Source organism: Anabas testudineus, chromosome 24 (genome assembly GCF_900324465.2).
Source record: "Anabas testudineus chromosome 24, fAnaTes1.2, whole genome shotgun sequence".
Classification (NCBI taxonomy): Eukaryota; Metazoa; Chordata; class Actinopteri; order Anabantiformes; family Anabantidae; genus Anabas; species Anabas testudineus.
The window spans coordinates 18,949,843-18,971,164 of NC_046632.1; the positions used below are offsets into that span (position 1 = coordinate 18,949,843).

General features: G+C 45.4%; 1 protein-coding gene across 1 annotated transcript in view; it reads left to right on the forward strand.

Annotated features, from left to right (window-relative positions):
* Nucleotides 1-372: 372 nt before the first annotated feature.
* The window catches only part of LOC113149777 (AT-rich interactive domain-containing protein 1B-like), a 36,323-nt gene continuing 15,373 nt past the window's right edge, over nucleotides 373-21,322 (forward strand). The window contains 9 exon segments of the mRNA XM_026342048.1: nucleotides 373-1,966; nucleotides 5,022-5,222; nucleotides 11,254-11,442; nucleotides 11,995-12,108; nucleotides 18,534-18,768; nucleotides 19,175-19,258; nucleotides 19,665-19,817; nucleotides 19,914-20,262; nucleotides 20,501-20,692. Of these exon segments, the coding sequence (XP_026197833.1) occupies nucleotides 749-1,966; nucleotides 5,022-5,222; nucleotides 11,254-11,442; nucleotides 11,995-12,108; nucleotides 18,534-18,768; nucleotides 19,175-19,258; nucleotides 19,665-19,817; nucleotides 19,914-20,262; nucleotides 20,501-20,692 (2,735 nt within the window). The 5' untranslated portion in view covers nucleotides 373-748.

Genomic DNA, 21,322 nt, shown 5'->3' on the forward strand with positions numbered 1-21,322 from the left:
AGACTTCTGAAGAACAGCTGATCCAGACTCAAACATTCATGTTATCAACAGCATCATGTTCTGCACTGGTGAAAATACGGTAAATCTCTCAGTGGAATTTGTAAATGACTTCTACTGTTTTAGGTAGTAGTACTTTAACTTTCACTTGAACACTGAGCTTGTGTGCTGCTGCCACTTTGGATTTGTGTTTTTAAAAAGTAACACATTTCACACCAGGGATGAACATGTTTGATTTTATTAATCAGATTCTGAAAAACAGTGACAGTTATCACATTAACACAGTGGAGCAGAAAATATTAAGAAAAACAAATATAGCTCACGGTACTTAGAAAAGTACAACTACTGAGTAATCAAGTAGAAAATCACTGATTTGATAGTTGATGTGTGAAGAATTTGGTGCTGGTCAAAGAAAGTTATCACTCCAGGCTTTGGGAAACACTGATGGAGGATTTGTACTAATTAAGTTTAGTTACAGCTTTAGAATAAACTACTGCACAAGGGTTTGATGAGGACATAGTTTATGGAAGTCAGACACCTCACTGACCAAATACTAATGGACCTATAAATTATCTTTAAACTAAACTGTACGCTGTGGTCATCTCTGCTCCACCTGGTACAAGTGACCGGGACTTGTGCACCTGACCATGGCTACGCACCTGCCATCAGCCCCGGTGTCGTTGCTATTCAAAGAGATTCCCAACTTTCAAACTGGGAGCACTGGTGGTTCTCCTGGAGCTGCACCATCCGCATGAGCATGAATAATGTGCACCCTGAAGCGGACCCGAGCCCGAAGCGGGATCCGGGGAGCATGAAAACCACCGCTGGAGAAAGTGAACCGAGGAGGGGAAGCGCACAGAAAAGGCCGGGGTTCGTTTCTGTTGTGGCCGACACGGAGACGGGGATGCTCGGTGGACAGACAGTGGAAAACCTCGGCTGCGGCGGCGGAGCTGGTGCTGCTGGTGCTGCTGGTGTTGGACCTCCTCCTCCACCTCCATCATCATCCTCATCATCATCCCACCACCACACACCTCCGCCGTTCAGTCAGTTTGTCCAGCAGCAGCTCCAGAGGCAAAGCCACACCACCCACACCACCCACACCACCCACAGCACCATAAACAACAACAATAACAGCAGCAGCAGCAGCCAGCAGGACCGGGGGGACCCGCGGGGAGAGGAGCATCATGGGGGCAAAGGAAACCTCGACCTGCCGGGGAACAGCCGAGCAGAGCAGCGCCATCACCAACACCAGCTGAATACAGGCGAGGAGGAGGAGGAGCGGATGGATGCCAGCCTGGGATCAGCCACCAACACCACCAGCAACAACCCTCCTCCGACTGGGACCAGCTCCGAGTTTAATCATTATTATGGGAATGGAAGAGGAGGGCCTTGCTTTGATCAACATGGCGGACAACAAAGCCCAGGGACTGGGGTAACAGCGGCTCTTTCGGTACACAACACTATGGATCAGGTTCAGAACTCGCACGAAGGGTTCAGCAACAGCAGCCCGTACAACCACTACCCGAACTACCGAGCTGGCTTCGGGAATGGTGGCTACGGAGGCATGATGAGCCCCTCACGCCAGGGGAATAGCCTGATGGGCCCGGGCAGCGGCGCCTCGGCCAAAGCGGCTATGGCTGCTACCAGCTCCCCGGCTGGAGGTGGAGGTGTCGGCGGCGGAAACGGTGCAGGATTTCAGCGGTTTCCCGGACAGGGTCAGCAGCAGCAGCACCCGTCGGGAGCTACACCGACTTTGAACCAGTTATTGACGTCTCCGAGCCCGATGATGCGGGGCTATGGAAGTGGATACGCCGAATATAACCACCCTAACGCGCCACAGCCGAGCATGGGGCTGGCTAAAGACGTGGGCTCCCAGTACGGCTCGGCTAGTCACGGCTGGGGAGGACAACAAAGAAATCACCCGACCATGAGCCCGGGGAACAACGGGCAGGGCAGCGGCAGATCTCAGGTGAATAACGCCTTAATAAATCCCGGTCCACGGTTGTTGGCCGCTGATAAATTCGCCACACTAACGGGAGATATGAATCGAATTACGGCTAACCTGCTAGCCGACATGCTAACGTCAGTTAGCTGCTGAGCTAGGTGTATGTTTCAATTTCCACTGCAGATAAACGTCTGTTACAGAGCTCGACACATAGATTTGAACAGTTGTGACTATTTAGGAAACCAACAGTCGTCTTTAATGTGTTTACTGTATCAACATTACAAATTAAAACCACACTTTTCAGTAGAGTCAGGGTTTCGATTCTGTGTCCAAGGTGACTCCGTTTTTAGCCTGTTAAGCTAGGCTAGCGTTAGCATGTAGCTAGTCGAGCCGCACAGGCCCGAAGAATTTGCATCATGCAACCGAAAGCAACTCGCAGTAATCACTGAGAAAAGCACCGTGGATATAATGAGCAGTTTATGGTGAATAAAAGTCAGAGAGCACTGACATTAAGTGGCAGCAGCTGACAGTTAGCGGCTTCCTGTTGTTTTTTGACAGCTCCTTTCAGCCCTGACATCTACTAATTGCTTCACATATGCTAATGATCTCCTCTGAAGTCATTTGCGGTGTTGTTGCACGTTAAGTTGCTTCTTCTGTTGCTTCTTCTGTTGCTTCTTCTGTTGCTTCTTCTGTTGCTCTCTGACTTGCGGTCTCTGCTGTTGCTGCTGATCCGCCTCGGTCTGGCTCCTAGACCGTGATCCGGCCTGGTCTTTGTTGGCAGGGAGCCCATTATGGCCCCATCTCCACACTGGAGCGCTGACCTTCACACATGCAGATTAGCCATGTGCCCGTTACCAGCGGCACAACACCGGAGCTCAGTGTCCAGGAGGCTGCCCCAGCTGCCCCCTCGCACAGCAGCCCGGGCCTGCAGGAGGCCTCGGCCGGGGGGTCGCTCCTGTCACCGGTCATTCCTGCTTCATGTCAGGGACACGATAAGATGAATAATGTCAACTTACAGACTGTGAAGACTTCTGAATGTCATGTTTTACTGTGATAGGAGGATGGAAGGTGGTTTTTGCTGATAATTGGAATCATTGATGAATCTGTCAGTAAGTTTTTTGATGAACATTTGAAAGAGTGGAAATAGTGAAACCAGCTGAGACCTTAAGATGTCCTGTTTGATTTGAGCAAAATCAAAAGACACACAGAACAAAAGACATAATAGTCATCTTTATTTGTGCAGCACCTAAATAAAAGTAAATATCTTTTTTGTTGGTCTGCTAAATAATTATCAGTTGATTGCACTAAAAGCAAAGTACCATGAGAAGAAATGTTTCAGTTTCATGAGACATGACTGTGAAATAGGGAAGAAAGATTTAGTTTATTACAGTGAAACAGGAAATTCTCACATATGTGAATGTAGAACTTTTGGATTTTAGGTGTTTTTGCTTGGATCAGACAGAATCACAGTATTAGTAAATTAGTTTTCTTTATAATAACTGAAGCTCTGGTTGCAAACAGCAGAGCTTGATACAACTTTTGCTAATTACTAATGACTAATAATATGAATAATTATACTTTTACTTTATTTAACCGCTTGTCTTATGGGCAGGCAGCCACGGGTTTTGGGTTCAGTGTCTTCCCCAGGGACACTTTGATATGTGGCCAGGAATCGAACCATCAACCACGATGTGATCACTGTCGTGTCCTCTCTGAAGGCAGGACAATTGTTGAAAGAAGACTAAAATGGTTTCTTCTAAGTGCTTCAACATGAATATTTGCAGTTTTTCTGTTTCACTTCACAATAAACAGAAAATATTTGTGTTTATAAATAAAAAAAAGTCACAATTTTATATTTTACCAAATGATCAATCAAGAAAATAACAAATTGATCAACTAATTCTGAAAATAGTCATTAATGTATACTTTATTATTATTATTATTATTAGTAGTAGTAGTAGTTGCAAAATGTCAGATTTTCAACACACCATCAAGTTCATATTTTCCTTTTACTGTACAGGACAAAGACATGACATTTAAAGATACTGTGGTGGGAAAAGGAGTTACCCAAAATTGTAGTTTTGTACCTTGAGTCTATTTTCTCAGTTTTCTATAGTGATTGTGTTTTAGGCTCTGAACACTTCCAAAATGTGGGCGACCTGCTGTTTACACTGCACCTGAACAGATTCCTGCTACTTCTGTGGTACAAGTTAACCAACTCAAATGGAAATGCAAGTACTTGGTTAAACAAATACTTCACTACAAGCAAAAGTACCTTTACTCAAGTTGAAGTACTTAAGTATCTGAAAAAACAAAACTTATTATAATAATACTTAATAAAACGTCCACAATTGTTAGTTCTGCAGGTTTACTTTTAACCATCTGTATCTGCAGAGTAACTAAAGCTGTCAGATACACGTGGAGGAGTAAAAAGATATAATGGAAATATTAAACTTTACGTAAAAGTACTTGCAGGAGAATCTGTCAGATCTTGTGCTGAGCGCCATCGACAGCTCTGTCTCTCTTCTTGTGTTTACACCTGGATCATCGATCCAGCTTCATCTTCCTGTCTAACTACAACCAGCTGTGTGGACTTGGCAGAGCTCCAGAGTATTTTTATGTTTATTTACTCTCTTCAGCTGACTGATGGAAATGTGTCATCCACAGAAAAAAGAAAAAACAGGATTAAGTGTCTGGTTCTTTTTTTTTTCCTCGTGTGTGAAATCCATAAATGGTTTCTATTTTTAGCTGCAGCCGTCTGAGCAGCAGTGAAACATCTGTTCTCACTGACTCACTTTTTTCTCCTCTTATTATGTCAGTGTGTCAAACACAGTGTGTGAATATTAAAGCGTACCCAGGCGTGACTGTTGACTCTGTTTTAAAGTGGCCTCCCAGGCTTTTGGATTCCTCATAAATTCCTCTTTTAATTTTATTTTTTCTTTGGATGAATGATTTGATCTTTGGTTATGAAAATGTTTGTGATAATAGCGCTGGTAGGAAGTAGCATAAAACAGAACTGTACTTAAATACAGTGCTTGAGTAAATGTAGTGGTAATCCATTACTTTTTTTTCCTGTTAGGTGCCGTCCATGGACCCGATGGCAATGAAGCGCTCTCAGCTTTACGGTATGAGCACCAACCCGTACTCCCAGCAGCAGCAGCAGCAGGCGGCGCCGTACCCTGGCCAGCCCTACGGCTCCCCTTCTCCCCACAGATACCCGATGGGGATGCCTGGCAGAGGGCAGATGGGGATGGCAGGGATGCAGTACCCTCAACAACAGGTAGGAGACGCTCTGTCCAGAAAGAAAAACTACAAAAAAGACCAAACTCATATCTGTGTGGAACTGCTTATATCTCGTGATGTTCTCTGAACGACTGCAGCAAAGCAGGAAAGGTTTTTCCATTTGTCTTTTCACATTGACGTCAGTTTAGGTTGTTTAGTGCAGAAACGTAAGAAGATGTTGTTGTGATGCAGACCCCAGATCAAAAATTGGTGTGTGATGAAAGAATGAAAGTAATTTTCATACTGGGATGAATTCACTTGATTTTAAAGACTGTGGAGATTCTGGATTTCACCTCTCATCTGAAAGGCCACAAACAACCCTACACCACCAGGCTGAAAACGTTCCTACCAGACCTCACACACTTCTCCAACCTGTGTGGACATAAGGAATCACATGTGTCTGTCCAAAATAAAAAGATCCAATCAGTTCCTGATGAGTCTGGAAAACTGTAACTGCAACCCTGTAAGTTTCAAACCCAGCAACACACTGAGGCACTGGGTGTTGAAGCAGAACAGTGGAGTGTCTGCAGTGTGTGTGGGGTGTCTGTGGATCAATAGGATCGGTGGTCTGATTCCGAGCTCCTTCTGTCACATGCCAAAGTGTCTTTGGGCAACATACTGAACCCGAAGTTGCCCTCGGTGAGTCAGGTCAGCTGCATTGCAGCTCTGCCATCGGTGTGTGAGTGTGTGTGTGAATGGGTGGATGAGGTGCAGTGTAAAGCGCTTTGAGTACCAGCTAGGTAGAAAAGCGCTATATAAGTGCAGAACATTTACCATCTAAACCGAACTGGAGTGACCACCTCTCACTGTCATGTACAACACTGCTCTGATGCCCCCCCTCAGGTGACTTAACAACCATCAGGACCCACACTTCTATTCAAACAGTTTGAGCTGGTTGTTGCTTCACGCAGCTGATTCACCACCTCGCTCTGTCGCTCTGAGGACAACACAGCTGCTGATGCTGTCAGACCACACGGCTGCTGCACACAGGGCCAGGCCGGGTCAGGCTATTCCTGGTGCAGACTGGGCTCAGGCTATTTTTAGACTCCAGACTGCTGCTGGTTTGGGTCTGATGCTGCTGAAAGCAGACGGGCACCTCCAGGTTGTGTTTACTGACAAATGATGCTGCCTGTGATAGGTCACATGTGAAAACAGAGGGCTGTATTTCTGCAGCAGCTCGAATCAGACCCTGGGTAATTTAAAACCAGAATAAAAACTCCAGCCAGTAACAATCCATTCTTTTGGTGACAAGTTTCCTGGATGAAGGTGTAAAAATAGAAACCTGTCGAACCACTGCTGCAGCACAGTCAGAAGACAACATATGTTTACATTTTACTGCCAGATAGTAAACCTCAGTCTGAGTATCTTTATTGTACCAGGAAACTGCACTACCAGATGAAGTGAGGCCAAACAAAAATGTACAGCAGCTTATTGTTTTTCTATATCTGACAAAATCAGTTTCAGTGATGATGTTTAATCATTTGATCAACAGAAAATTAGCAGCATTATTTTTCTGTTTAACATTAATGATTTCACTTAATATTTAAAAAAAAAAAAAAACTCCAGCTCCAGAATCTGGACAAACCGAACTTATAGTTTCCACCGGCGGTCAGTTTTAAGTCTGGTATACACCTTTAACTGTGCATTTGCATTATGACAACCTCATGACTTCACTGATTTGGAGCGGTGATTATGGAGGTCGTCAGAAATTAACACTACGCTTACGTGAGGTGCAACACCGCGTTCAACTGACAGCAGCATCATATAATCTCAACATGAACTCATCATTCTCATTAAAAAAGCCTGATTTAAGTAACTTAATGAACCCTGTATATAAAACTTATATATACACTTATATAAAGTGCACAAGGATGTGAACCAGTAGTGATAAAACTCCTGTTGTCTACATGAGTGCGTTGGCAAACAAGTAAATCCAAAGCACACACATTAACATTGAGTTAGCACTGTGACCACAGCACAGAGCAAATGGTCCGTTATGGCTGAAAGTCTGGGCAGGAGATGATGCTGCAAATCCTACAAGACTCTGACCAGAACAAAGACAAATCGCTCGTTGTTTATTTAAGATAAATGGACAGCGGTGGAAACGAAGCTTTTAAACTGTGAAACAGATCATTTACCAGTAAATTATGATTTCTTCTTTAATATCATCCCACTGTAGTTGGGGTTATTTTATATGTGGTACATAACATAAAAGTTTAGTTTAAATGTTCCTTTATTTAAATTTAAATCAGATGTTAGGACTATAATAGAAGATAAAATAATCATGGTGCGTCATCACTCTCTGCTCTTGTTTACGATGTGTTCCCTTTGTAATCTTGCTTGTTTGGATCTTCGTTGCGACACTTTCAGGTCTTGTCTCTGTTTTCTTTCAACCTTCCAGTTGAAGTTAAATTACCAAACATAATTTTGAAACCTTGAGGAATCCTGGCTGATTCCAGGTGAATCCTCTGTAGCTTCTTCTCTCCTGGCTCTGCTGTTGTCAGCTCGTAGATTACTCACATCACTGTTTCTACCCTGCAGCCTTTTCCCCTGACACTCCTCTGATGTTGTCTCACAGATTCCTCCAGAGAAAGATTGTCATCACCAAGAAACAGCCACGTTATTACATCATTACAGGTTGACAGACTTATTTTTTTTGTTCAGCTCGAGGGATCTTGTCAGTGCCGTCGTCTCTGCTCAGATGAAGACAGCCACAGAGGCCAAGAGGAAATGTAATGACTTTTATCTGAGCGAGGCCCCAGATGGCCCCGGGACTCTTCCTTTATTAACTCTCTGCGTCCAGATGAAATTGGATGTGGACCAGTCTAGGATGTGCTCCCCCCTCTGTGCTGGTTAGATCAATTCAGGTTTCAGGTGGTTTCCTGTCCACAGATGTTCCTTTTTTAATTATTATTTATATTGACAACTGTTGATGTACATGTTTAAAATATAATATAATTAACAATGAATTAATAGTAAACACTATTCTTCCCTCACAAACAGTCTTTAACCGACAGGTTTCTCACAGAGTTAATGTTCGTTAGTGAAGCTGAAACCATGTTTTCATGTGAAGCAGTAAATGCAGCGTCAGCTCTGGAGCAACATGAATGTTTTCTACACTGGGTTTAGTCATTTAGTGAATCACTGGATTTTAACAGTCTCCCAGTCTGGACTCGGTCTGTTTCCGTTGTGCACACATAATATTTCACATGCACACTACAGCAGTGACAGAGAGCAGCTGCAGCACCAGCAGGGTTGTGACCTGTGTTTGCCACGGTTTCCTCGTCTTATGAGGACGTCTGACTCTAGTCATCTGAGCTCCTCTTTTCTGTCCAGGACGTCTGTGTGTTTTCCTCTTGGTAAATCATCTGTTTCTGTTGTAGTCTTTTATCAAATAACCTGGAAGATTTATTCTTAATAAAAGTGAGAGATTTGCATTTACTTAGTGAACAAATACAAAACCCTTTTCTTTTCTGAGGGATAAAATGATCCATCATCAGTCCAACAAACACATAAACTCAGTCAGTGGAGGATCAGGACTCGAAGACCAGCTGCTGGTTTCACTTTAAACTGATTCTAAAAACACATCAATTCATCATTTAACCTTTAGAGTTTGCGACCTTTGTTCTACGTTGCATTTTATTTGACCACGTTCTGTCAGTCTGGTTCATGGCTGACACCTGCTTTCATCACCACGTTGATGTTACACCAGTGTTGCTGAGCGGCTTCTGAGGTGCTCTTGAGCAAGGCCGTTAATCCCCAGCTCTTGGAGCGCAGCCGCTCACAGCTCCAGTTCTCACAGATTGCAGACAGGTTGCCTCTTATTGCGTTTCCTGGCAGTTTTTCATTCCCGGGGAGAGCGTGTGGGGGATAATGATCTGACAGCGAAGGTCTGTGGAAGTCTTTAAACCTGTGTGTGTTGCACCTATTTTAAGCTGGTGTAGAGGTTTAATATGACCTGTTTGTGTGAGTGTAGCAGAGAGCAGTAGGTGACACATGCTGTAGTTAAAGTATTCAGTAGGTCACTCAGACATGCACCTCGTTATGTAACGTGTTTGTCTCTTGTCTGGGTCCTTTCTGATTTCACAACACTTTAAACAAGTCTGAACTAAAGACTGCAGCAAAACAAGCTACAACAGTAACACTACTGGTTTATTTATTATCAGTTTACAGTATAAACTCAGTAGTTACTAAAACTGATTAACTCATAAGCAGTTTGTGATAGAAACACTACGCGCCTACTGCTGTACTGTGGATGTTATAAAACTAAATAACGTTAAGTAATGACAGTGACGACTTTAACATAGATTAAATGTGAGGAATTCTGCTCCTTTGAGGACGGACAAACCTTCATAACTGTCCTGCGATGGCTGAGTAAACCCACAACATGATAACGTTTACATAACGGAGACTTCTGCCATTACTGTGACAGACAAAGACAGAGACACACCCCAGGTGTTAAAAGAGCTCACACTCTTTAGATTAGACGACAACAGTACGGTGACATAATTCTCTGCTGTAGGGATGGAACCGGGACTTTAGCATCACCAGAAGTTAAAGTTGGGCTATGAACAAACTGCACCACAGTTTCACGAGTTCAGCGACGCCAACACTAAACTTCCAATCTGTAATTAGGTTTCACCTCTTCTACAAATGCCTCTTCTTTATGCACACTGGTCTAGAAGTGTTCATGTTTTTTTTCTGGGCTGGGACTTTTTGAAACACAAAAGAACTACTTTCCCCTACCCCTGGATGCAGCACACTAGAGTAGCAGCTGCACACAAAGACAAGTGGTAGGTCCCCCCACAGCGACATCTCAGGTTTCTGGGATATTGTATTAAAAGTGTAGGAGGACCTTATTTCAGCCAACAAACATGAAGTACTACGCTGCTCACTTATAGGTGTTAGGACTCGGTTGTTCGAGTTATATCCATAAACAACATATCTCAGAGACAAAGGGGTGATTTTACTTTATATTTTAAAATAAAAATGAAAATGTTGATGATTCTCCGGTGAAACAGACTGTACTATACAGAGTTCCCTGCAGCTGTTAATGAACTAAACACTAGTATAGAATATGAATCATGGAGCTGTGGGAGGTTTGTTTCCAACAGAAACAGTCAGACAACGGGTTCTCAGGGGAAGTCAGAGATTCTCGGGAAATTACAGATATAGGTCACTTTCCAGGAAAACTGCACAATGTGTGTCTCAGCTTGTTTCACTAGTAGAAACTCAAGAGATTATATATTATAATTATTATTCAGATCCTGGACAGACTGATATGAGATAATGTCTCACCAACAGTACAGATGACCACTTTATTAGGAACACTTCTGCTTGTTGATGTAATTACTTCACAGTATTTCCTAAGATTTACCAGCTGTGAGTTTTCTTTTCCACCTCATCCACATTCTGGATTCAGTATTTTTCTGAAAATATCTATTGAGACGGGTTCACATGACCTTTGCTTTGTGACTTGGAGTGTTTTGCTGCTTGAAGTGGCCATTAGAAGGTGGGAAACTGGGACCATAAGGAATGCAGCAGTAACCGGCCGAAACATCCAAACTAGGACCTAGTCCAAAAACAAAAGATTAATAATGACACAGTATGTTGTAAATAACTCAAATGTAACCCACAGAGAGTCGCCTGCTGGATCACAGCTGGATCACAGCTGGATCAGCTGTCAGTCTGCAGGTGTTTAAAGCTTGTCTGCTGTGGAGTTTGTATTTGCACAGATCGTGTCACTGTCCAGATTCTAAGAAAGCTTCACTGTTACTGCCAACAGAGCCGCGTGAATATCAAGTATCTCTGCATGCTTCCCTTAAATGAATGTTTTAACAACCTTACTGTTGGTTTTTGTTTGTAATTTGACTGCTCAGGTACAGGAAGAACAGGTCCATTTGTCTGACGGACTGTCTGAACGTGTGTCACAGTGTGTGACCAGTTTTATTTAATCTAATTAAAATCCTTTATCATTTATTCTCTGATGACAACACATTTTCCTGATGTTTCTCTCTTCTTCTTCTCAGATGGGTTCTCAGTACGCTCAGCAGCAGCAGCAGCAGCAGCAGCAGCAGCAGCAGCAGCAGCAGCAGCAGCAGCAGAACATGGGGGGGTACTGTCAGCCGGGTCAGCCTCCGTACTTCAGCCCTCCACAGCAGCAGCCTGCCGCTCCCAGCCAGCCGCCGTACATGCAGCCCCGCCCACTGCCACAACAAGTACGACTGAAAGTTTAAAACTGTCGAAAATGTGAAACAGCACAAAGAATCAGAAATTGATCTCTTTTAACTCATCGGTGTCTCTCTCTGCACCCCAGCAGAGTGAGATCAGTTATTAAAATAAAAACCACAAACTAGTGAACAGTATTTTTTAAGAATCCATTACCACAGCTCTCCTCACAGTCACTGCTCCAGCTAACATTTCATACAGTGACTTGGCAGGTGATATTCTCAGGTGTGTTTCTCAGAGCACTAGAAAAACTGGAACATTGATGAAAGTCCAATCACAGTAACATAAAGCCGGATTTCCCCTGAGTCCCTGCAACTCTGACAGACTTAATTAACTCTGAGAGATGAAGGAAAGGAAACTGCTGTTGAAGGTTGTGTGTAGACAGCAGAGGGTTTCTCACTGGTTTCTGCTTCAGTTTCTCCCAGACACTAAAATCCATCTGGAACAAATAACATGTTAATGACTAGAAACAATCCCGGACCTCCCCTACAGCAGCTCCCACTGGTTTGTAGTTTAAACTGTACATCTCTGTCTCGATGCAGGAGGTACCACAGGAGGCGTACGGGGGCCGCGGCCAGTCTGCTGCTATGACTCCTGGGAAACCAAACCACGAGGACATGAGTCTGAGTCAACAGGAGAGACCATCCAGCCTGCCAGTGAGTTTCCCTCGATGGCTGCCCCAGGAGGCTGTATCTTGAATTTGCCTATTTCCGTCTGACTTCTGAGAATGTTTCTAAATGGAAAAAGCTTCTTATTAACTGTGAAGCAGCTCAATTTACTGTTGAATCAGATATTTTGGAGGAAGCAGTTACTCTTCAGGAGCTACAGTTAGTGTTTGCACAGGTTGCTGAATCAAACTTTACATTCACACTGTCGTACTCCGTCCCTCGTCTTGTGCCTCGTTTCATGGTTTCCAGTTTAGTTGCAGATGTCTCATCCTGTTAGGAAACCTTCACCTCAGCTCTGACTCCTCTTTCTGCCCACTGCTTCTTCTCTCTGCTTCTCCTTTAATTTTCTTGTTTCTATCTTTGTACCTCTGTCTCGTTCTCTGTAAACTGGCTGCTGTTTCCTTCGTCCGTCTCTGTCTTCCTTCTGTCTTTCTCATTCCTTTCTCTTTCCCTCCCTTTATCTGTTATCCTGCTGCCATCCTGTTTTTTTTTTTTCCTTTTTCTCTTTCGGAGCATCCTTTTTGAAGTCAGGGTGCTGATGCAGTTGCCATGGCGACAGGCTGAGAGCAGACAGGCAGGAAGAGAAAATAAAAAAAACAGCAGAACTCAGCTGCACGCGAAGGCCTCACAGACGCTTCAATTACTTCACTCCAAAGTCTACAATGTTCCTCATCAGCTGTTCGGTATCATCTTGTCTCTTTAAAAAGGATGAAATTAAAAGAAGAGGGACAGCAAATGTTTTGCATTTGTGTCTTAGTTTCCTTATCCAGAACCCAACCTGCTGTTCGCCTCTCTCACAGTGGTGTCATATTTAAAGTGGCTCCCTGACGCCTGTGAATTTTATCCCAGAAATCTCAGATTAGCACTTTTCTTTATGTGTGAGCTTTATGATTGACACGGCATGAGCTGCTGCCCCACTCGTCAGTTTTTAGTTTATTTGATGAGGTGCCGTTTCCGGATCCTGTTTATATATGTTTTCTTTTGTGCATGGGGGAGTTTGTTATCTGCATTTGTAGATGCAGCAATGAGTTGTGTTCACTAACAGTTGCTGAGCCCCTGCAGAGATTTCCACTACAGAGTCATGTCTGTTTTAATACAGTGATGCCTGCAGGCCTGATTTTTGACCTTGTCCCACGGTTACAGAGATTTCTTCAGATTCTCTTTCTCTTTAATGAGATTATAAATGATAAATGATGAAATTACCAAATGATCTGCAATGTTAAATTGTCCCGACTTATTCAGAAATGAGCTTGTACATAATTACATCTCCAGATTTTCCATGAACCACAGTCGCACAAAGATCATATATTTCCTATGTTATTGAAGCAGACTTTCAGCTTGCATCTCGGTGAAGATGTTTCCCTCTCTGTGGTCGTGTTTCTCCAACACTGTTTGTGTTGCCTGGTTTTCAGACTCTGCTGCAGCTGTTACTGTACATTTGAAGGTTTGTGTGTGGTCGACACGTCGCTGCAGAGCCAACAGAAATATGTGAATGAACAAACGGCAACTGCTACATAACGGAGGACGAGAGCAGGGAATGAGTGTATAGGCTGATTAAAGGAGGACAGGAGGAGGGGGAGAGCATGGAGAGCAAAATCAACCTAAAAATATAAATGATTAGAGCAGAGGGAGAAGGAAAAGTGGGAGAGGAAAGGGAGAGAGGAGGAGGACAAGAAAACAAGAAGAAGTAATGGAGGGAAGGAAAAGGATACAGGATAAGGTATGGGAGGGGATGGAGGGTGTATTTAGAGGAGGTGATGGAGGAGAAAGGAAGGAGGGGAAAAGAGGACAAGGACAGGAGGAGTGTCATGAAGGAAGTAGAGAGGAGAAACAGATGCTAAAAGAAATTTCAGAAGGAGGGAGGAGAAAGGAGAAGCCAAGAGAGGAAACAAAGGTGATGGAGCAGAGGACGAATGAAAGGAGAAGAAAGATACAGAGGGAGGAAGAGGTGGAGAGGGAAGGGGGGAAGAGCACAAGGTGAGGACATTAGGAAAGGAAGAGTAAGACAGGAGAGAGACTAGAAAACCCTCCCCACTTCCTAGTGTTTTTTTCCTAACTTCCTTCCCTTGTTGTCTCTTTCCTCCTCTTCCTTCACCCTCATGGTTTCCTCCTTGTTTGCCTCCTTTTTCGTCCTCTTTTTTCTCTCCTTCTCTCCTCACTCCTCCTTTATTGTCCTGTCTTCCTCCTCTTCCTCTGCATTTTTTCTTACTCTATATCATCCTCCCTCCTCCTCGCCTTTTCCTCTTGTCTTCTTTCTCTTCATTCCATTGTCTTCCTTTCCTCTCTCCTTCATTGTCTCCTTTCCAAGGAAGAAGAGATGAAAGCATAAAGAAGACAAGGAGGATGGATGTGGTGAGAAAAAGGATAAAAGGCGACGAAACCAAGGGAAAATATAAAAATGAGGTGGAAGAAGGGAGGATGGGGGAAAAGGAGGGATAGAAGAGGAGAATAGGCATTGGAGATAAGGAGGAAGAGATGAGTGAACAGTAAAAATATAGGACAAGGATGAAGGAGGAAGAAAAGGGGAGGGTGGGAGGACAGATAGGAGGAGATAGCAGAGAGGGAGGTGAGGAAGAGGAGGAAAGGTTGAGTAAGGCTGCTCTTTCTGTATAATTAGACTGAGGCAGCGCGGCAGTTGATTGGCTGAACTGTTGGCAAGGGGAGGAGGGAGCAAGGATACTGGCCTGTGATTGGCTGGCCTTAGGCCCAGGGGCGGGGCTTTCAGTGCAGTGGGTTTTTTTTTCATCTTCTCTTTCCTCCTCCTCCATCACCTCCTCCCTCGTTTCTTTTCATTTCCTCCTCCTCCCTTCTTCCCCTTGTTTCGTATCCCTCCGCTGCTCCTTCTCTTTCCTCCTCCTCCATCACCTCCTCCCTCGTTTCTTTTCATTTCCTCCTCCTCCATCACCTCCTCCTTCGTTTCTTTTCATTTCCTCCTCCTCCTCCCTTCTTCCCCTTGTTTCGTATCCCTCCGCTGCTCCTTCTCTTTCCTCCTCCTCCATCACCTCCTCCCTCGTTTCTTCTCTTTTCCTCCTCCTCCATCACCTCCTCCTTCGTTTCTTTTCATTTCCTCCTCCTCCTCCCTTCTTCCCCTTGTTTCGTATCCCTCCGCTGCTCCTTCTCTTTCCTCCTCCTCCATCACCTCCTCCCTCGTTTCTTCTCTTTTCCTCCTCCTCCCTTCTTCCCCTTGTTTCGTATCCCTCCGCTGCTCCTTCTCTTTCCTCCTCCTCCATCACCTCCTCCCTCGTTTCTTTTCATTTCCTCCTCCTCCATCACCTCCTCCCTCGTTTCTTTTCATTTCCTCCTCCTCCCTTCTTCCCCTTGTTTCGTATCCCTACGCTGCTCCTTCTCTTTCCTCCTCCTCCATCACCTCCTCCCTCGTTTCTTTTCATTTCCTCCTCCTCCATCACCTCCTCCCTCGTTTCTTTTCATTTCCTCCTCCTCCATCACCTCCTCCCTCGTTTCTTTTCATTTCCTCCTCCTCCATCACCTCCTCCCTCGTTTCTTTTCATTTCCTCCTCCTCCTCCCTTCTTCCCCTTGTTTCGTATCCCTACGCTGCTCCTTCTCTTTCCTCCTCCTCCATCACCTCCTCCCTCGTTTCTTTTCATTTCCTCCTCCTCCATCACCTCCTCCCTCGTTTCTTTTCATTTCCTCCTCCTCCTCCCTTCTTCCCCTTGTTTCGTATCCCTCCGCTGCTCCTTCTCTTTCCTCCTCCTCCATCACCTCCTCCCTCGTTTCTTTTCATTTCCTCCTCCTCCTCCCTTCTTCCCCTTGTTTCGTATCCCTAGGCTGCTCCTTCTCTTTTCCTCCTCCTCCATCACCTCCTCCCTCGTTTCTTTTCATTTCCTCCTCCTCCTCCCTTCTTCCCCTTGTTTCGTATCCCTACGCTGCTCCTTCTCTTTCCTCCTCCTCCATCACCTCCTCCTTCGTTTCTTTTCATTTCTTCCTCCTCCTCCCTTCTTCTCCTTGTTTCGTATCCCTCCGCTGCTCCTTCTCTTTCCTCCTCCTCCATCACCTCCTCCTCCTCCTCCCTTCTTCCCCTTGTTTCGTATCCCTCCGCTGCTCTTTCTCTTTCCTCCTCCTCCATCACCTCCTCCTCCCTTCTTCCCCTTGTTTCGTATCCCTACGCTGCTCCTTCTCTTTCCTCCTCCTCCATCTCCTCCTCCTTCGTTTCTTTTCATTTCCTCCTCCTCCTCCCTTCTTCCCCTTGTTTCGTATCCCTCCGCTGCTCCTTCTCTTTCCTCCTCCTCCATCACCTCCTCCTCCTCCTCCCTTCTTCCCCTTGTTTCGTATCCCTCCGCTGCTCCTTCTCTTTCCTCCTCCTCCATCACCTCCTCCTCCTCCTCCCTTCTTCCCCTTGTTTCGTATCCCTCCACTGCTCCTTCTCTTTCCTCCTCCTCCATCACCTCCTCCTCCCTTCTTCCCCTTGTTTCGTATCCCTCCGCTGCTCCTTCTCTTTCCTCCTCCTCCATCTCCTCCTCCCTCGTTTCTTTTCATGTTCTCATCTCCATCCTCCCTTCCTTTGCTCCTCCTCCCACACTCCCTCCTTTTTGTCCCTCTCTTCCTCTCATCATGTTCTTGTCCTCTATTGCTCCTTCTCACTCTCTCCTCCTGTATCACTCGCTCCATTCTTGTTTGTTCCTATTTGCTCCCAGTTCTCCTCCTCTGTCCTCTCCTCTCTTACTTTCCTTACCTCCTCTCCTTGTGTAGGTTTCTCACACGTCCTTTCCCTCTCTCCTCTTCCTTTCCTACTTTCATTCTATGATTCCCTCTTTTCGCCTCCTTCCATCTTTGGACTCTGCTTTTCTCTCCTTCTCTCCACGAACCATCTTGAATGCTGTGTTCTGCTCCTCCTCTGAAGGACTCTTCACACACTCGTCTGTACCAAACACAGTTATTAACCACTACATGTCATTAAAGTCAAAACACGGTGAGAACACTCGAGTGAAGGTTTCTTCAGAAAACAGAGGGAAACATTCGAATGGTTCCAGTCACGGCAGCTGGTTGTGTCAGTGCACAGGAGACGGTGAAGGACACCTCTGAGTCAGACGTCTCTCCTCCCAATTACGCTGATTACTCCTCCATGTTTAATTTGTTGTTGGATGGGGGGTGAGGTTTGGGTGAGGCTTCTGGGGGGGTGTCTGTCAGCAGGGTTGGTGATGGATGAGGACTCGAGATGAGGAGGATTCAGTTTCTGAGGAAGTGAAGTGAAATCTGTTCCTCTGTTCGCCCTGCGTTCTGAAAAACCTGAATGAGCGATGAGGCCAGAAACCAATTCATCACATTACAGACTGAGGCTTTAATGAAACACACTAATTATAACCATAAATCACACGAGCTGCAGGAGACCGTCAAGATGTGGGAAACTGTTTGAAACAGTCACTGTGGGTCGTTTCAGAGCTGAAAGTGTTCCCAGCTGCTCAGAGCTTCTCTTTCTGTATTTTTGTTTTTACTGTATTTCTCAGTTTCTTTCAGAACATTTGCATCGTGCAACAAGCCATAAACACAGCATTGGATTGAAATATTTACTCATTGAGCTGATATTTTATGCTAAATGTTATCAAACTCAAACTACCTCTGATTCTTTTGTTCAATAAAAAATAAAAACGGCTGCATCACACAGTGAATGTGCCACAGACTCCAAACAAGAAGCTAAAAGAGGCTAAAATGTTCTGCACAGGTTGTGTTTCCTATTACCACACCAGCTTAACATTTATATCAACAGCAGGAAACAAGCTGGTTCTCCTTCGCTGTTGAAGCAGGACACTGACGCGTATAGAATCAGCAGAATCGGAAAGAGTTTCCACTCGGTTCTGTTGGTTTTGGTCGGGCTGTTAACGTCCTCCAGCTGAGATGTTTCCACATCCTCGGCTCATTTAGGAGAACAGTCAACGATCCTCCTGTAAGACCGAGGCTGACGTCATTCACTGAGCAGCAGCTGTGCTGTTTCTAACTGACGAGTCAGACGTAAACAACGAACGGCACCAACTTAAACGAGAACAAGAATCGGACCGGGAAGGTTTTAAAATCTTAATAATTACACAGGTTATTTCAAAATATTCATCAGATACGTTTCACAGCACCATGATGGATCCATTTGTTCGTCTTTCTCTTGAATCCCTGTCCTCAGTTTAGATTGGCGTCTTGTCTTTGGCTCAGTGCCTCCACCTCCGTCAGTGTTGTTGCTCCATCATGTGTCGTGATCTCCTCATGTTGTGTCCACCCTTTGCTTGTTCTGGTTCTGGTTCTTGTTTCTGACCCGACTTAGAAGACACATCTGCTGCAGAATGATTTTTTTAAGTCATTTTAATGAATTCTCCCTCACGTGAGCTCTGTGTTTGTAGGAGATTCCTGAGTTACAGTGTGGATACCAACACATAATTGCACCACTTATTGTGTCTCCTCTGTGTTTCAGGATTTATCCGGCTCCATTGACGATTTGCCCACCGGTACCGAGGCGGCGGTGAGTTCAGGGGCATCTGGCTCTGGCAGCGTTCAGGGCGACCAGGGGACTCCAGCACGTTCTCCTTTCTCCCCTCACGTCTCACCTCGACTCCCACCACCAGCCCGAACCGGGCCTTCACCCTCCCCCTCGCCTTCCCCCGCTGGGTCCCGATCTGGACCTCTGTCCCCTGCCACCAGTGGACCAGGTAGGACAACGCTTGTCTCTCCAAACTCGTGTCCTGTTACTCTGACCCAGTCAGACGCTGATTTAGTTTGAGAGTTGAGGTTAAATTAGTAATTTCACATGATGTTTATTCTAGTTTCTAAATTACAGGCAGAGACTGATTCCAGTCTGGAAGTTACGCCGTTAAAGGAAAAGATCATTTGTAATTTTAGCTGTTCGGCCCATTCATAGAAAATCTCCCCATAAGCCGACAGAGCACCATCGTAGTCGTACCAGTGTTCACCTTTATTCACATATTGTTTCCTGCACATGGAATAAATAAATCTTTGCATTTCTCCTGAGATCATCATTGATCGACTGAAGGGTTAACTTTTCCTCTTGACATTCGTACGAAGGGATTCTTTAACACGTCTCTGTCTCTGTCTCAGGGCCTCAGCTGACCCCTCAGGTTTCTGGTCCTGGATCAGATGTTGGTCCTCATTCCTCCCAGTCTGCCATGACTCAGGACAGAGGTAACCCACATTATTACAGTGTTTATTAAATGTTTATTTCTGCTCTCATTGCCTTCTTATTGTGTTTGAAGTATTAAAAGCCAAACTGCACCAAAACCACTTTGTTTAGACCAAGTACTGACATTTTGGTATTTGCTGAACGTGATACGGGTTCTTAATAATCACGCAGTTGTTGTTGTTGTTGTTGTTTATTGTGATCAAATAAATATAAAATCTTATAAACAGGAAGCTGATTATAAATCAAAACCTTCTGTGTAAGTAAACCTCTCTCTGTGTATCAGTACTCGTTGTCAGGCTGCAGGATCTGAACTACCTGAGGCCTGTTCCCAGTTCTGGATCTGGAGATTTGGGTTTTTCTTGACTGCTCCTTTTAATTTCTCGTCCATGTTCCTTCTTTGTCTTCCAGGCTTCCCTCCCTCCATGCAGCGTAGCACCCCGGGGTCTCAGTTTGTTCCCCAGCAGTCAGCACCACCTATGTCCCTACACTCAGCACCTGGGGGGCCCATGCATCACGGCTCCTACCAGCAGGGAGGCTCATATGGACAGTACGGCCCCCAAGGTACAACTTAATTTGACCTTAAGGAAAAACACTTACAAAACTTATAAAACTGACAAAAGTAAAACTTTAACAGTTTGTCCTCTTTGTTTTCTCTAGGTAACTACCCTCGGCCCCCTCACTATGGTGGGGCCCCCAGTGCCAACTACAGTGGCCCTGGTCCAGGCCCCGGCTTAACCAACAGTCTAGGGTTGAACGCCAGCAGCCCCATGCACGGTCAGGGCCCCTCCACCCCCGCAGGCCGAGGCCCCGGGCCTGTTGCCGGCGGACGACCTTACCCTGCCGGTGGCAGCACCATTGCACCCACCTCACCCGGTATGCCACAGCCCGCTGGACAAGGCATGGGGCCTCCTGGGCCCAACGCCAGCCGCAAGCCACTCGAGGTCGGCCCCAATGCCGGGCCGAGTGCCACCTCCTCATCAAGCATCGCCCCCACTGCTCAGGGCAGGTGAGTTGTTCAGAGCCAGGTCAAAGAGCCCAGACAGTTCTGGAAAAACTCGGTCCAGGACAGTTTAGACTCTTAAAGCCGCGTCCTGGAGTTGGGTTTGTTCAGTTCTCGTGTTTTGTCCCCGTGTTTTGTTACGTCCTCATGAGTGTTCAGCAGAGAAACCTTCTCACTAGTCAGAGACTCAGGTTCGTGTTGACGCTGCTGTCCTCAACCTCCACCCATTCCTCCACCCTTCTAGGCCTCCCTTCACTCGTTCGCCCGTCTACCACAACCAGTCCTGGCCCGGGGGGCGACATGGCCTCTCTCCTACCCTTAGCCCCTCCCACCCTCCTCACCACCACCAACAACAACCCCATCCTCCTCCTCTTCTTCATCCTCCTCACCACTCCCAGCAGGGCTCCAATGTTCAGACCCCCTCTGAGCATTATGGGTAGGTTTTGGTACCAGAGCCTGACAGATACAGAACCACACCGTGGTCATGTTTCAGTTCAACCTCGTTGGATTAGAGTCTGGTATTTATCACTGACTGGATTAAATAACTCGGTTCTGTGACAGTGCAGCAGTGCATTTTTAATACAGCGTAAAAAATTAACCAAGGTCAGTAAAATCTGATAAACTGGTAAAGTCGTGTGTCGAGTATGTGTCAGGCTCTGCTGCACACAGAGATTATGGGATGCTTTACTAACCAGACCAGGTCCTGTCCTTTGACGGGTCCGGCATGGCTTCAAGAGGCTGCTGATGCATCTTCACCAAGTAAAACTTTTCTTATCCACAGCTGCTCAAGCTTCATTTATGCTCAGTCAGTTCGAACTCTAAACATATGTTCTTTAAAAAAAATAGAAACCTGCTCATTGAGTACCAACAGAACCATGTTCATACGTCAAAATTCTGTTGAAGGACGTTTGACTGACCATAAATTGAACTTTGCTAAACAAACTGAGGTAAAATGTTCTGCAGCTAAAATCTTAAAAAGTGAACACAGTGGTAAGAAGGACCCAAGGCAGCCGGCGGACTCAACCCGCCGCTGAGCTCTGACCAGAACAACTCATCTAAACTCTCT